At 35.6% G+C, this 18,089-nt stretch overlaps 1 protein-coding gene across 1 annotated transcript; it reads left to right on the top strand.

The window, feature by feature from the left end:
* LOC115919184 lies at nucleotides 1–16,734 on the top strand. Its single transcript, XM_030972311.1, has 7 exons — nucleotides 1–2,212; nucleotides 2,844–2,931; nucleotides 5,144–5,208; nucleotides 12,602–12,698; nucleotides 13,586–14,788; nucleotides 15,129–15,242; nucleotides 15,621–16,734. The coding sequence occupies exons 5-7, from the start codon at nucleotides 14,342–14,344 to the stop codon at nucleotides 15,804–15,806; spliced, it is 747 nt and encodes a 248-aa protein (XP_030828171.1). The 5' UTR covers nucleotides 1–2,212; nucleotides 2,844–2,931; nucleotides 5,144–5,208; nucleotides 12,602–12,698; nucleotides 13,586–14,341; the 3' UTR covers nucleotides 15,807–16,734.
* The last annotated feature ends 1,355 nt before the right edge of the window (nucleotides 16,735–18,089 follow it).

Here is an 18,089-nt window from a genome sequence, read left to right as displayed (position 1 = left end):
TTGAACTATCTTGAACTATCTTGAACTATCTTGAACTATCTTGAACTATTTTGAACTATCTTGAACTATTTTGAACTAAAGAACTTCCAAAGAACTTGCACTTGAACTTGTATTTGAACTAGCACTTGAACTTGAACTATCTTGAACCTTGAATCTGAAACATACATACTGAATGAAACTTGAATCTGGAAATCTTGAATCGAATCAAAACTGGAACAGAATATTTCTAAAGATTGTATTGCCATTTTTAGAAGACATAATTATTGTCAATTATAAAGAAATTATTGGTAGTTTCTAGAAGGAATTAAAAGTAAACTGAAATAAAAAGAAGAACAATAGAGGGAAAGGAATCTAACTCTAATTCCTGGAACTTGATAAGACCATACTTACAGTTGAAAGCAGTAATATTGTAAATCTTGGGAAAGAAAAAAAAGAGGTATACATTTTAAAGAGTAAAGTAGATTGGAAAAGTAGTCGTTCAAGATAAATATTGGAAGTTTGAAGGACTGTATTGCCATTTTAGAAGACATAATTATTGTCAATTACAAAGAAATTATTAGCAGTTTCTAGAAGGAATTAAAAGTAAACTGCAATAATAAAAGAAGAATAATAGAGGAACAGGAATCTAATTCTAATTCCTGGAACTTGATAAGACCATAATTACAGTTGAAAGCAGTAATATTGTAAATCTTGGGAAAGAAAAAAAGAGGTATACATTTTAAAGAGTAAAGTAGATTGGAAAGTAGTCGTTGAAGATAATATTGGAAGTTTTAAGGACTGTATTTTAGAAGACAAAATTGCTGTCAATTAGAAAAAAAATCTGGGCAGTTTCTAGAAGGAATTAAAAGCAAAGTGAAATAAAAAGAAGAACAATAGAGAAAAAGCAATCTAATTCTAATTCCTAGAACTTGATAAGACCTCTATTAGAATTCAAAACAGTAGTATTAGTAATCTTGGGAAAGTAAAAAGAGCGTATACACAGCAAAGAATAAAGAAGATTGAACAAAATAGTGTGAAGAAGGCAATATTGCAAGTTTGAAAGACTGTATTGCCATTTTAGAAGACATAATTACTGTAAATTAGAAAGAAATATTTGGCAGTTTCTAAAAGGAATTAAAAACAAACTGAAATAAAAAGAAGAACAATAGCGAGAAAGCAATTTAATTCTAATTCCTAGAACTTGATAAGACCATAATCACACAAAATTTGTGTCAATATATAGAGTCCTAGAAAAGTGAGCGTTGTTGATTGTAAAGAGAAAAGGAAAGAAATCCTTCGATATATAGTGTTCAGAATTTTAAAAATAAAAGTAAGCTTGATTGTAGAGAGAGTAAGAAAGAAGATTGGGTCAGGATAAATATATAGTTTTAGAAATATAAGTGAGGTTGATTGATTTGAGAAAGAATAAGAAAGATATTTTGATCAGGATATAAAGTGAACCTGTTTGCAGAGAGAGAGTAACAAAGAAATTAGCAATTTGGGAACTTATATAGGCCTACAATACATTTAGGCTATTAATGACCTACTCATAATTTTAATAAAAAACGCCATCTTGAGACAAAAACATTATAGCTCCTTAACACAGTACAAGCTAGTGTATATAAAGCTAGGCTATTGAAATACCATAGAGTTTAATATCAGTAAGGATTAGTTTTTCATAATTCACAATAGGAATATTTAAATAAAAGACTATTGGAGTAAGGAATATATACAGAACATTATATATCAAAGTTACAGAACCGTTAATTGTAGACTTGTAATTATTAACCAGAACTGTTGCAAGTATATAAGCAAAATTTACCATGATGGATACAATTGAATTTAAGAAAACACTTGATGAAATCATGAATATACTGACTAGTTGTGCATTGGTGACCAACCCAGATCTTAATGAATGCTGTATCTGTAACAATGAAATCAAAGAAAATGAAAGTGATGCAAGATGTGACTGTTGTAGTAAGCATTTTCATGTGACATGTATGGGATTCCCTTGTGAAGACAGACTGAGTGACCTGACATTGATCTGGATTTGTTCATTTTGTGGCAATAACAACATGGCTCATCGCATGTTTGATCAAGTATGCATCCCTTCTCATTTCAATAGATACGAACTTCTTGGTGATCATGATGAACACTGTTACTTGGATTTGAACCAATCAAGGACCCTATCAAGTACGACCAACAAAAGAAAATGTGGCAGATCAAAGAAGAGGTATGGTAAAAAGGGAAAGAAAACCAATCGATTGAGAGGAACACAACATCATATAACTGACAGGCAAACAAATGAGTCTGATAGACATAATCCTTTGGCTATGGAAAATCCATCCCAAATAGAACACGAAGAGATGCAAAATGAAAAATTTGAGGATGACTGGGTAATTGTGAAATCAAGGAAGACGAAATGGGTGGAGAAACTAAAATCAAGAAAATTGTATCCCAAATCAATAGATGATCATCAAACAGACAGGAAAATCAGAAGAAAATCAGTGAATGGCAAAGTCTTAGAACCTGGTGTAACTTACATCGGCAAAGCAATGAAGACATTCTATGAAAGCCATAGCAGGAAAAAAAAGGAAGACCGAAAGAAAGTTGATTGTAAAGAAAAGAAGGTGAAATCCGAGAAAAAAGATATCAGTGTTCAATCTTACACAGAAACTCTTTTAGGTTTATATGCCTACAGTGTGCAGTCCCCACATGCAATGAAGTTGTATAATGACATGTGTGTGCAAAGTGAAACGGCACAAACACGATCCTGGGCAGACATAGCAAGCAATTTGCCAACTCAATCTAGAACAGATACATGTGTTGATATCGATGTATGTACTTGTAATCTTTTTGAACAGATCAAGGATTTGCGAAAGTACAGAGTTCATGCTGGTGGCAAGAAAAAAGAAGCAAAGAACAAGAAAGGTCGAGCAAGGAACAAGAAAGGTCAGTCTTCCAAAGCCGGGAAAAAAGGCACTGATGGAAATCACTCTTCTGATAAATCAGAGATTAGATTTGACAAAGATGAAGGAATAGAATTAGCAGTAAAGAATGAGAAGCTGGATACAAAGAAATCTATGAATGCAAGTGACCAAGGACTTGATCCAAATACATGTAAAAATGATGAACACTCAGACCAGCATATTTGCAATATGAAAGACAACAAAGGTTCAGATGGAGTTGTGCAGGACGATTCAAAGAATAATCTGTTGAAATCAAATTTTGATGAAAATGGGGAAATTGAAACGGACGATGATAGTGGCAGTGATGTTCATATACCAGTGAAACGTTCGTGTGCAAGAAATTGTATAGAATCTGATAGTGATACAGACACAAGTCCTGGATGTGATTTATTCGATAGAAGTGTTTTACCACAACGCAATATGCCTTTGAATGTTTGTGATAGACCAAAAGATATGCCCATAAATGAACCAGTAGACAATGTCTGTGAATCGGTATTGGAAAATGATGATATGATGAAAAATGATTTTTCAGATGTTTCAGATGGTGTACAAGAAGATGCAGTGTATGACAATGACCTGAAGAATAGAAGCTTTGATACAGTAAAAGATGGTACAGACAATGATACTGATATGTCATTTAATGATCATGCTCATTCAAGGAATCCTTTAGAATCTTCTTCAGATTCAAATATCAAAGATGAAGACATTGAAAAGGCAATAGATGCTAATATGTACACATGTACTGATGAAACAGAAACAGAAGTTGAATTTGTAGCAGATCTTGGATTACGTGATAGACCAGATAAAGATTTCAAATTTGTACCCCTCCAGAATAATGACAAACAGAACATTTGTTCAAAACTGAATATCAGATATATAGGCAAAGGCTGTGATTCAAGGTTAGATAGAAATAGCTCTATTGGAGTTCCTTTACAGAGTAAACAAATTACTGGTGATGGCAATTGTTTCTTTCGTGCAATTTCCTATGTAATTTCTGGAACTGAGCGTAATCATGCAATTTTAAGAAATGCCACTGTGAAACATTTATTGCAAACCAAGGACATGTTTAGTAATACATTGAGGCAAGAATATAGAACAGTCAGAGAATATGTTTTGAAACGTAGAATAAAGGAAGACGGAACGTGGGCTACAGACACTGAAATTAGCGCTTTAGCAAATTTAATCGATACTGATATTTATTCATACAATGACCAAGTACCATGTTGGCAATTGTACTCTGCAAAGAAACCTGGAAGAATCAATATTGTTACATCTGATAAGGGAATTTATATACTGTACACAGGAAATGTTCATTTTAATGTTGTTGAATCTGTAGATTTTGTCAATTTCAATTCATTAGAACAGACAAGAACAACAAAGAGAACTTTGCCATGTCCATCAATTCAGGCTGATGTTAAAGTAAAGCATGTGTTCAAGAAGTGTAGATCCAAGTGTCAGATAGAGGAAGAAATTGATGAAGTAGTGGATAAGTCTCCTGAAACATTTCAAAACCATGTTGATCCAAAGGGAAAAAAACGTAGGCTCACGTTGGAAACTGGTACGATAAATCACGATGAGAGAAAAGGTACTGCAAATCTTTTTGACATGACATATGAACAGTGTGCAAGTAATCAGTCTAAATCAGTCGTTCACAACGAACGTAACACCAAGGACGAAACCCTTGAAAGTGATCACAAAGACAAATGCACGAGAGTTGATACACAAATAACGCTGGTTGCCCAAGGGACATTCAATCAAGGGGATACAAGATTTGGTGACTTAAGTGGAAAGCAGTGTGTTACCAATTCACTTTCTGCACTGTTGTATAGCAAGGTAAAAAATGCCAATGATTGGAAAAGTACAGATCTAGACAGGATTTTGAATAACGGTAATGAATTATATTGTTACATACGGCGATCCACTTCACTCGACAACCAATACTTATTGATATCTGATCTATTTGAATATTTGGATGCGTACAATGAATTGTTTAACATAGTATGCCGTGAACCAGTCACTGGATTGTTAGATGGAGATGAATTGATATTGGCCCAGTCTCTTTCGATGACATTGAAGCAAGCACTCGAAAAAGAACTCTGTACTGATTCTGATGCATGTTTTGTGACATTTGCTAGAAGTACTTTCATTGTATTATCTGGTCAAGATGGTTTTTTTATATTTGATTCACATTCCAGAAGCAGTCGAGGTTTCCTGATTTGTAACGGACACAGTGTTGTACTTCGTACTCAAAGCTGGCAAGGTGTGTACAAGCATTGCATGAGGTTAGCAAAATCAATGGGATGCCCCTGCACACCGAATATGAAGTAACTAGTGTATGTGCTAAAGCAACTTCCGGTAAGAATGAAACCTTGAAAGGCTATCCACAGTTACAGGATTTTGTTTGTAATCCAATTCCTTCGTCAAATACACACAGTGAAAGTCAGTCTGGAAGCTCTGGATGTTCCATACATTGTGAAAGCTTTGATGAAGTTCAAATATTGGATGAGAGTGTTTCCCCACAAAAGATGATTGATAACCCAAATGTATTTCTCTTCCCTGAAAAAGCAAATGAAACGATCAGTCATGATGTACATTATAACGGTCAGGAATTAAAACTGAAGAGTGTGACAATTACCTTAACGAAACTAAAAGAACCACCGCTGAATAAAAGTTGTCTTTTGAAAAGAAATGACTCTATCAAGACAGAATATGTAAATGAACAAAATGGAGATTTCAAAAATTGTACTAAATGCGGGAATGACTCTGATAGATTAAATTTAGTGAACAAAGTTCAGAATTCCAACTCTATCTTAAGCAGAAAACGAAAATTGAGTAACATTGAAAATGATGCAAAAGTCGATGTTGACCTTGGTAATGAAGTTCGAAAAACCAAATTGGTAAAAATGAATGAGAACGACAGCTTAAGAATTGATGCAAGCGAATGTGCTGATAGTAATGATGAATTAATAATAATTGGAGAAGTTCATGTTGGAAATGTAGACCATGGAAAGAAAAAACGTAAACACAGACAAAGTTCTAATCAAAGAAGGGAGCGCAGTAGACAGCTTATGAGAGAAAAACGAGCCTTGACCAAAGATGAAATAATTAAGAAAAAGGAAAAGTGTCTTCACAATGCGCAAATGAGGAAAATTAAATCGAAGAATAAATATCAAAATGATTTAACCTATAACATGGAAAAAATAAATGAAGTAAAACAAAGACAAAAAGAGAATTACAACACTAATTTATCACACAAAATAAAGCAAGGAGCTTATGTGAAACAAAGGCAAAAAGAAATGTATAAAGAGGATTCAAATTTCAGGAACATACAGCTAAATATTATGAAAACCAAATATCATTCTGATTTATGTTATAAAAAGAAAATTTTGTATAGAAATAAACAAAAATATTTGAGAAATGAAGGATTTAAAGAAAATGTTAAAACAGCTATGAGGACTAAAATGAAAAATAAATATTGGAACGATGAACTATTTAAACGAATGCACAAGAGTAGAATAAGAAGTAAATACCAGCATGATGAACTATTTAAACGAATGCACAAGAGTAGAATAAGAAGTAAATACCAGCATGATGAACTATTTAAACGAATGCACAAGAGTAGAATAAGAAGTAAATACCAGCATGATGAACTATTTAAACGAATTCACAAAAGCAAATTAAGAAGTAAATATTTGAACGATGAAAATTTTAAGGAAAAACAACAAGATATCATGAAAAAACAAATGAAGAAATTATATCACAACGATCAACAATTTAAACATACAAAAAAGGCAAATATGAAAACATTGTCCAAAATTAGATATAAAGGCAACGAATTTAAGGAAAAGAAATTGATGAGCTTAAAAATGAAATATAAAAGAATTGAAAAATATAGGCAAAATGTAATAAAACAAAATCGAAAAAGGTCTGTACTTCGAACGGTAAAATTGTCCGAGTTTGATATTGTACTTGAAGAATTTAGAAAGATAATTTCTCATGGCCCAGAATATGTGTGCTGTGTATGCTTAAAACTTCTCTTTGAGAACCAGGTATTGAAATGTAAAAAGAGTAATTATAAAATTCACACGTGCATAAGTGAAGAATATTTGCATGTTTGCAATTCAGAATGCCGGTCAAAATGTTTAATAGGCCAGTCAGCCAGATCGACACTTTGGATATGCTTTACCTGTCATAGAAAATTGCAAGCTGGAAAAGTACCTGCAGAAGCAAACATGAACAATTTACAACTACATGAAGTTCCAGAAGAACTTGCCAATCTGAACAATTTAGAACAGCATTTGATTGCATTGAATATCCCTTTCATGAAGTTAATGGCCTTGCCTAAAGGTGGTCAAAATGGAGTCCATGGCCCAGTCGTGTGCGTGCCTTCAAACACTTATGAAACAGTAGATATGTTGCCAAGACCACAGACTGAAGATCAATTGATCCGTGTTAAACTCAAACGAAAATTGTCGTACAAAAGCTATTATGAGTACAAATTTGTAGATAAATCTAACTTGCTCAATGCTCTGCAGTATTTAAAAGCAAATAATAAGTGGTATTTTGATGTTGCAGTAAATGATAAATGGGAAAACTCACTTGAACGAAATGAAAAAGATAATGAAAAGGAAGAAGCAGTGGAAATTGGTGGTAAAGCTCGTTTGGCAAAATATTGGAAGGAAATGGAAGAACAAATTGATTACATTTTGTCCAAAGACAAAAATGCTAATGAAAACATGCAAGACAACAGTAAACTACAACAAAAAATAGATGACAACAACACTGAAGACGATATGGAAGAACGCTTACGCGGTATTCAGTTAGACTCATGTCTCCAGCCGGTAGATATTGGACAGGAAATATTAGATCAGTATTTTGAAGACATAATATGTTGTGCTCCTTGTGAAGGAAGAAGCCCTGTATCAATTCTACAAGATGAAAGCAATGAGGCCAAATGTTTCCCAGTGTTATTTCCTAAAGGTCAACCAACATTCCATGATAGAAGAGATGAAAAAATAACATTAGGACGTTATCTGCATAACCGACTGATGCACGTGGACAATAGATTTGCTCAGAATACAGATTACATCTTTTATGCACAATATATTTATGAAATTCAACAGGTTATATCACAAGTTTCTATCGCTTTAAGGCAAAGTCCAAACAAAAAAGATGATTCGTCTTCAATAACTGCCTCAGATTTGAAAGATGCAGAGAAAGTTAAAAAAATACTAAAATCAGACAAGGGCTATAAATTTTTAAAGCAAATTCGTGGAACACCTCCATTCTGGCAAAAGACACAAAAAGATGTTCTCGCAATGGTACGACAGCTTGGAAAGCCGACATGGTTTGCTTCTTTCTCATCTGCCGATATGAGATGGCCAGAATTAATGAATACATTGCTTAGACAAAAAGGAGACACCAGGGAATCGAGTGAATTAGACTATACAGAAAAATGTAATCTTTTAAGATCAAATCCAGTAACAGTTGCCAGAATGTTTGATAAAAGATTTCACACTTTTATGAAGAGAGTTATTTTATCTCCCGCTGCACCGATTGGTAAAGTAGTTGATTCATTTTGGAGAGTAGAGTATCAAGCCCGTGGTTCCCCTCACATTCATGCCTTGTTCTGGGTTGAAAATGCTCCACAGTTGGGTATCGATAAAGATGATGATGTCGTACAATTTGTAGATAAATACATTTCTTGCCAGAAACCGGATGAAAAGGAAGATCGAGAACTACATGAAATAGTAAGCAAGGTCCAACAACACAGTAAGAAACATTCTAAATCTTGCACAAAAACGGGAAAAGCGTGTAGATTTAATTTCCCAAGACCACCATCTGAAAAAACATTCATTGTAACACCTGTTGAAGAGATTCCAGCTAAAGATTGTGGGAAAGTGCAAAATAAGGGAAAGGACAATGATCAAATTAAAGCTTCTACAAAGATTAAAGATGATGCAGAGAAATTGTTGAAGTCAGTTAAAGATGCATTATCCAATGGAATCGAGTACAACAGTGTAAACCATCTCTTTGAAAAGCTTGGCATTACACAAAATCAATTTGAGAATGCACATAATGAATTAGCATCACAACAAAGTATAATCATCAAAAGAGAAATACAAGATGTATGGGTGAATCAGTTTAATCCAAGTCTACTAAGAAGCTGGAATGCCAACATGGATTTGCAGTTTGTAACAAATGTATTTGCATGCGTGGCTTATATTGTATCCTACATGTCAAAAGCTGAACGAGAAATCGGAATGCTATTGAGTCATACACTATCAGAAATGAAAGAGGGAAATGAGAACGCAAAGGAAAGCATGAAAAAACTTGGCCAGGTGTACATGCAAAATCGTGAAGTGTCTGCTCAAGAAAGCGTCTATCGTGTTTGCAGTCTCAGATTGAAAGAATCTTCTAGGAAAGTGGAATTCATTCCTGTTGGACCCGACCCTGTCAGAATGAGTTTACCATTAAGCGTTATAAAGAGCAGACCAGATAACGATAATGATGATGATGAGAATGTTTGGATGCCTAGCAAGCTCGACAGATACAAAGCTCGACCTAAAAACGCAGAATTCAGTGATATGTGTCTTGCAACGTTTTGTTCTCAGTATAGAATCTTAACTGCATCCCAAACGCCAAGTACAAGAAGTAAAAATGTCTTTAAATTAGATAACGATCTGGGATATATTCAGAAGCGTACTCGTACGGGAGATGCAGTTGTAAGATATCCCCGATTCTCACCCATCATCTCACCCGAAAAATATTATTTGAGCATTTTGCAACTCTTTCTGCCATATTTTGAAGATGGACAATTAAAGCCCCCAACATTTGAAACACATGAAGAGTTCTACGAGACAGGTTCTGTGAAAATATGTGGACGTGAATTGGAGAAAGTCTGGTCAATTGTCTGTACTAACCGAAAGAAGTTTGAAATGAATGCCGATGCAATTGATCATGCACAGGAGCATCTTGACAAATTTGGTCCACACGAAGATGCATGGGGTCTTTTATGTCCGGAAAAGGAAGTAGAGCGACTTGAACATCCCAAAGAAAATGTAGATGTCGAAGATTGTGATGGAGATCTTGATATCCCAGATTTAAAGAATGAACCGAAAAAAGATGACTATAGCATTGAACTACGTTCAGTAAAAATTTCCAAACAAGATGGACATTCTTTGATGAGGTCTTTGAATGAGAAGCAACAGAGTGTTTTTTACAAAATACGACAGTGGTGTTTAGATAGAGTAAATGGAAAATCGGTCGAACCGTTTCATATGTTTCTAACTGGAGGTGCTGGTACTGGAAAGAGTCATTTGATCAAATGTCTTTACTATGAAGCAACACGTATACTAGCCCGAATGTTGCCACATCCTGATGATGTCTCAGTATTGAAAATGGCTCCAACCGGAGTAGCTGCATACAATATCAATGGCCATACTATACATAGTATTCTTTCTATTCCAATCAATGCACAAAGACTGTATCAACCTCTGAGTGATGAGAAAATAAGTGTCCTTCGAAATAAGCTGGCTGAATTGCAAATTTTAATCATAGATGAAGTATCAATGGTAAATCAAAAGTTGATGTCTTACATTCACGGCCGCCTACGACAAATAAAACAATCACGAGATCAAACTGCTTTTGCTGGTGTTTCAGTTATTGCTGTGGGAGACATGTATCAGTTACCTCCAGTCTTAGGAACTCCTTTATATAAAGACACACTCAATGGTGCATTGTGGAATGCTAATTTCAAGAAAGTAGAACTTGAAGACATTATGAGACAAAAAGACGATACCCAATTTGCTTTTCTCTTAAATAGATTACGTGTAAAACAAGGGGAAGAGATTCTCTGTGATGAAGACCTAGCAATGCTCAAGTCCTGTGAGACTGGTGAAGAATGTGAAAATGCTCTGCATATCTATGCATGTAACAATGAAGTAGATGCTTGGAACAAGAAATTATTGCATAAAAAATGTGGAGATGTGATATGCGTAAAAGCACAAGACATGGACAAAGATGTTAAAAAAGGAAATCAAATACGGGAAAAACCTTATACAAAGATGAAAACCCAGTTGCCTCCTTATCTGTGGATTGCAGTTAATGCTAGAGTGATGTTGCTCAAAAACATTGATGTTAGTAAAGGCCTGACAAATGGATGTTTCGGAAATGTAACAGAAATAATAACGGATCATACAAATTTGAATCCAGTTTGCATCAAAGTTAATTTTGAGAAGGCCGATATTGGTATTCATTCAATCGAAATGTCTCAAGAATCCATTGGTAAGAAATATGTGAGAAAACAATTTCCACTTAAGCTTGCTTATGCTTGCACAATTCATAAAGTACAAGGTTCGACATTAGACAAAGCTGTTGTATCATTAAAAAATGTATTTCAATCTGGACAGGCATATGTTGGGCTTAGTCGCGTTACTTCGTTATCTGGACTTGTGATAGAACATTTCGATCCTAAACGTATATATTGTAATCCAGAAATTAAAGAACGCATTGAGATTATGAAGCCGTTTATTGAGAATGAAACTTCCGAAGATATTCACGATTATAACTTTTCTTTGGTAATGCAAAATGTACAAGGATTAAAACAGCATTTTACTGATTTCAAATCCCAGTGCCAATTTGTGAATGTAGATTGTATTTGCTTGACCGAAACATGGATTAATGATGATGATCTCTGTGACGTTGTTTTAGATAACTTTCGATTTTATCATCAGCCACGACATCTGTCATACTGTAATTCTGGAGTTGGAAATGTACTCAAAGAACAATCGCACGGAGGTGTTGCAATGTATATCAAGAATACATATTCAAGTAGATTAGACATATCTGTCGACAACTTAGAGTTTATTGCAATTCTTGTCACCAAACCAGTTTCTGTTGTGATTTCAGTTGTTTATCGACCTCCATCATATAGTATCAAATCATTCTGTGAATCATTAGACAATTTGCTAGATGTATTACACAAAACAAGCATTAGGTGTATTGTGATGGGAGATTTTAATGAGGATTTGTTTAAAGGTTCTTTACAGGTAAACAAGCTAATGTGTAATAAAGGTTACAAACAGCATGTTGTTAATGCTACTACTGAGAAGGGAACATTGATAGATCATGTGTACAGCAAGGGACTAGATTTATTGGAAACAGAGGTCATCCCTACATATTATAGTTACCATGAAGCTGTTAAGATTGCTTTTTAATATTAGTAGTAAAATGAGAAGAATAAACAAGTAAATTTCTTAATTTTGTTGATAATTAAACATTTTCATTTATCATGTCTTCATTCTTGCAAAAACGAATATGAATATTATTCCTTCTTAAAAGGGTTGTCAATATTTTGTTGGCTTACCGTACACTTATCAATGATATCATCTGCCATGGACATCACATTGAAAGCAGGTTGTAAAGTTGGTAAAAACCCTTTTCTTAAGGTGATGAGTTAAAGGATTTATGTGTTGTCACTCCTTGCCTTTCAAACCTTAGTATCTTTAAACATCACTCACATCATGACATGTACATGTATTTCGAACTTATAGATCATATTTGAGAAATCTAAAACAATGGTGCACATTTAGAATACTGGATTGATAGGTGGATGGATAACAAGATCATACATCCATGCTTTTTCTTCCCAGATTAAGGATTGTCGACCTGATCCGTATATTGAAGTTGGAACATTCCATGAACCTTGCAAAGTGCTCATTTTTTGACTGGGTTGGAGGAGGAGACAAGGTACGTCACGGTGGAAACCATCACTCTGAAGAAGACACTCAAATCAGAGATCAAGCTTGAACGTGACAATGAGACATGCAAGTATTTAAGTAAAGAAGAGGTTGATATCATATTATATATGGAATATCAAAATGGGAAGGTTAATGATAATGAAAGAATACTAATATCGGGACCCAATGCTGGAATGTTATTCGCTGAAAGATGATTGTTTGGTAGTGATAATGCGTTTTAGTTGAGTAGGTTATTCACTATGATGTAAGTTGTTTGAGTTAATGAAAATTGGAGGGTTATACAGAGATGCCAACCAGTACGATTAAATCATATTTAGTATGATAATAAGAGTGAAATACGATCTTAAAATACAATTTTTCATCTTTTTTCCCCCAAAAAACAAACACGGAATCGCATAGAAACATGTACGAGTAAACCCCTGCAACCCCAACAAAAACTGTGCTTTACAATTTTCTCATTAAATTTTAATGAAAGAGCAAACATATTTCTGAAATTCTACTGGCCCTGGGCTATTTTGAGCAACCCCTGACTGCAGGGGGGGGGGGGGGGGGGGGGGGCTGTCGATATTTGAAAATGCAAAGGTTAATTTGCATAAATTTTGAATATGCAAATTTCATTTTATTTTCTTTAATATGTATTATATTGTTTTTTATTTCTTATTTTTTCTAGAGGGCTTAAAGCCAGAACTGTCTATGTCCATTTTTTGTGAAATTCAGTTATGTCCACCAAAGAACTGTATATTCATTTCACTTTGTGTCTATTCAGAACTGTCTATTCCCATGTGTCCATTAGCCATTTTACTTTGATGTTCAGACTGTTTCAAGTACATTCATCAAGAATTGCGCAATACTTGCAGTTTTCTACTCATTAAGCAGATAAGATTCCCTATGCAGCTATTTCACTGATTGTGGCCAAGCAACACCATACCATTGCCCGGAAAAAACGTTATGATAAATAAAAAAGACCAATGTGCAACATGTACGAAGTATGACCAGTTGTCTGGAGATCAGAAGGAGAATTTCACGGAAACCCATCTCGTACAAAAAACAGAGGCTCAAGATGCCAAAGCAGTTCCTTGCATCGTGTAAGACAGAAAATCGTTGTGAATAAGATGGAGTGCAAAAGAGGACATGCTTACAACAAGAAATATGCTGATAAATTTGACTTCGGTGCATCATCAGGAAAGAGCAAACATCATGCAACTTGCAAGGAATGTCGCCGAGATTTGTCAATTTTGCATGGCGGTTGTAATGACATTGTTGTTCATTGCAAATCAAAGCAACACATCACTGCTTTCAAGTCTGAATCGTCAGCACGAGAAATAACATCATGGATGTCAACCTCCAAGGATTTTAATATAACTAGAGCTGAGTGCTTATTTACATCATTTTATTTGGAGCACAATATTCTTCTATCAGCTGCAAGTCACATGGGACCATTGTTGAAAAAAGCCTTTCCTAATTCTGAGGAGGTTATGAAGTTTACCAGTGCAAGGACCAAACATCTTGTCTTGTGCGTGAAATGGCCAAAGATAAACAAGGACAGATCGTTTCAGCCATGAAAGCACGGCCAATTGCAATATCAACTGATGGGAGTAATGTCAGCGACAGTAAACCATACCAAATTGTGGCATGCCTCGGGAAGTGTCAGTGCTTGGTTGCCCCAATCATCTAATTGATTCTGCTGCCAAAGATGCGTCATCTGCATTACCATATTCAATTGACTCGCTCCTTATTGATGTGTTCTACTATCTGGAAGCCAGCGTGAACAGGAAATTGAATCTCAAGAAGTTCCAGATGCTCATTGGGAACGAAGTGCAGGCAGTTCTGAAACATGCTTGTACGAGATGGCTGAGCTTGGGCCAATGCTTGCCAAGATTTATCCAACAATGGCAAGCTCTAGTCCTCTTTTTTGAAGGAGAAGTGTCAGCCGAGCAGAAGACGCCTACTCAACAGACAAAGCAGAAGAAGCCTACTCAACAGACCAAGGCTACCAAGAATAGTGTCCAGACTTCACTTGTTCCAAAGAAGCCAACTCCAGCTGTGAAAAATGAACCTGCTCAGGGATCTCAACTGAAGGTAAGGCTAGAAAATGTATTACTACAAGGCATGTACTCCTTTTTATTCCATTTAAATATGGCCATCATTAAAATTACCAGATTTGAATAGATTAACCCTAGCAGTAGAGAGCTTTCTAAATGTTTGAATTAATCAGCTTTTACTCCTCAAATTGGCAACAGTTATTATCATTTTACACTCTAAAATAGTTTGAAAAAAATACGAAAATGGATATTACGTGAACCAAAATGGTAATTGCAAAATTTAATTTAATGTGTAATTAAATTTCATGCTTATAAATAAGTCATCAATAGTGTTGCAGGCATCGCATTAATTTTTTTAAGCTTGTCTTGTCCTGCAGAAAAAGCCTGCTCACCAAACCAAGATGACTGCACAACTCCAAGCATTCTGCATTCCCAAGAAGGTGTCTGCAGATCCACCACATGTGAGCAAACCTGCCAAGTCTCAGACCCAAGTGAGTACAAAAATTGATCATAATTCGTCGCTGTTTTCACGAAGTGACGGTAGTGAAATAAAATTGCATACAGTTTGCGTGACGATTTTCCTCACTACCGTCACTTCGTGAAAATAGGGACGATATATACAGGGTGACAGTTAAATATGTTCCTTTACATCATTTATTTTTTCTTCTTATTTTTAGGTCATTTACTTGTAAGCTCTTTCTCTTCCAATCATCTTCACTCTGCTGTTCAGTTTACAGATATAAAAAATGTATTCAATAATGCTAGTCATCTGCCAAGATTTCAAATGTAGTGTATCTTTTTAATTGTAAACTGTGTCAGTAGTCTTGTTTCTTTCTCATATGGTAATCAATAATTTCTCTACCTCCCAGGTTCAACTTCAAACACCACAGCCACAACACAGTAGACCTGCATCTTCAAGCTCTACTACTCGGGAAAAACGACAAATGAGGAAGCTTCGGATACACCTAGAAAAAAGCAGAAGACTGGGAAAGTTGTTGGCAAGGCAACAGGCTCAACAGTGCTCAAGACTGGAACTTCCAGTCATCCCAGTATGATTTCTAGTAAAATGACTGGAAATGAAAAAACAAGATGTGGAGGAAAAAAGAAACAAGACAGACAGTAAGAGATAAAACAAGACAGGAAAGAATTCTGAATTCATTGCACTCAAACCCAATATCAGCCACAGCATCATTGCATTTCACAAGAAAAATGTCATCTTTCAGACGAGAAGTCCTCTGATACAAAAGCTAAAAGGAATACTAGAAAGTCTACTGCGTGACTTGTACAGCCAATTTGTAGCTCCACAAGCAATCATTGCAGCCACAGACTTGACCCTTCTGGACTACAAGAACAAGGAGAATCTTTGTGAAGAATCTGAAATGGTCATAAAAAGCGCAACAAGAGAAATTGTGAACACTTTAGATGAGTCTGATTGCCATAAGTTCTATGCAGCAGTGCATTCATATTACACCAAGGCATGTGACTACATTGTAAGTAAGTTTCTATTGAAGTCTGATGTTCTCATCCATGTGCAAGTGGCTGACATTGCATATCAGAAGGATGCCAAATTCACTTCTCTAAAGTTCTTCATCAACAAGTTCCCCTGCATGTTGCTTCAGGAAGAAGAAGAAGACAAGCACAGTGCCCTAGATGCTCTGGAGAACCAGTTCCTTATCTATCAAATTGCTCAGCTTCCGGACTTAGTGCAAAATGAGGAATCTACTGACAAGCAGTGGACAAGTATGATGACAGAAAAGAATGTTTCTGGTGAACTGTGCTATGACAGACTTGCAAAAGGGATTCTAACCATACCCCATACCAATGCTGAATGTGAAAGGGTCTTCAGTCAGGTGCGAAAGAACAAAACTGACTTCAGAGGGTCCATGAGCAACGAAACTCTAAAAAGTGTCCTTATTACTAAGGCTCGCCAAACAACACCCTGCTACATGAGGGAATTTGACTCTGATTTTCCAAAGAAAGCTCGTGATGTGCGCTACGCGCACATGATATTCAGTTTTACTTAAATGTTACTAATTGAAAATTCCAAAGTGTTGGCAGCTATGCCAGGCCAAGGTAGTTGCTGGAAAGAGGACTTTTGTCTCTGCTTCTTTTGATTTGCAAAGTGAATGTCGCTGCAACATTACTCTATGCCATCCAGAACACACATCTCAAAGTCATCGCACACAATTTTCTGGAGAGTGGGCATTCCCACGTGGAATGCAATAGCATGCATTCTGCTATTGAAACAGAAAAAAAGAACATCAATGTCTTCACAATGCATGACTGGGTAAAACATTTTCCACAAATTAAGACGTCGGCTTCCATACAAGGTCATAAACATGTGCCATGGAGACTTTTATGATCTGAAAAATCTCTCACAGCAGATCATGAATAACAAACGCCTAGACGAAGATAGACACGTCTTCAACTGGCTACATGTAAAGAGCTTCCAATACAGGAAGGAAGAGCAAAGCACCATCTGCTACCATCTATAACTACTTGTATGACTACAAGAAGATAGATCATCAGTTCCACGTAATCTGGACCTTGTCTACCAAGAGAAGCATTTAAAAAAGCCTAAACCTTAAGAAGAAGGATCTCATCAACTTGTGCAATAGCCTAGCCATTCCTGAAGAGTTCCATGGATGGTATTTGGCACTCCCATTTTTTAGTTTCTGACATTGACAGGGTCAAAAGGTCATGGCTTCCATGTATGATGTTTGACCAAGTATTATTTATAAGTTAATGGCATTAAACATAACTACTACACTTTGTCAGATTTTATGCTTGCAATCAAACTTTTAAATGCATTTTTACTCAAATGGCATATTTGGACATAGACAGTTGTGGTTTTAAGTCCTCGATCTATTATTTTATTTCTAATGTATTCTTTTGTTCTGGAATACATCAAGTTACTTTGAGAAACGTATCAAAGCAATTTGATATCAATTCATATCTCCCACTTATACATCTATTTACCTGTATTCACATTTCTGCTTGTACATGTATATATGCAATTGTAGCACTTTTTGATGATATGCGCATACTAATTGCTATGTAACACCTGACAGGTGTATCCAAATTCGATGAAAATGGTATCAAAATGTGCATAAGACTGAGGAAAAGAATCGAAGAACAACAATGTAAAATTCCAAGCGGTTGCGGCGCTATCTCCAAAAATGCGGGGTGGGGGGGGGGGGGGGGGGGGCTCTTACGCCACCCCCCCCCCCAAGTACAGTAAGGAGTAAATGACGTTAGCCATATAATTATAAATATGCATTTTTTAAGATGCTTACATATACATGTAAAGTGTTAAAGGGCAAGTTCACCCGAAAATA

The sequence above is a fragment of the Strongylocentrotus purpuratus genome, unplaced genomic scaffold (genome assembly GCF_000002235.5).
Source record: "Strongylocentrotus purpuratus isolate Spur 01 unplaced genomic scaffold, Spur_5.0 spur5_scaffold_6, whole genome shotgun sequence".
NCBI lineage: Eukaryota > Metazoa > Echinodermata > Echinoidea > Camarodonta > Strongylocentrotidae > Strongylocentrotus > Strongylocentrotus purpuratus.
This window is presented reverse-complemented; position numbering and strand designations above follow the sequence as displayed.

Bases quoted from the DNA above. Each gene is read 5' to 3' on its own strand.
- LOC115919184 (XM_030972311.1), top strand. From the start codon at position 14,342: ATGCCTCGGGAAGTGTCAGTGCTTGGTTGCCCCAATCATCTAATTGAT. The intron at 14,789-15,128 runs GTAAGGCTAGAA...CTTGTCCTGCAG, and splicing joins CTCAGGGATCTCAACTGAAG to AAAAAGCCTGCTCACCAAAC. The intron at 15,243-15,620 runs GTGAGTACAAAA...TCTACCTCCCAG, and splicing joins CTGCCAAGTCTCAGACCCAA to GTTCAACTTCAAACACCACA.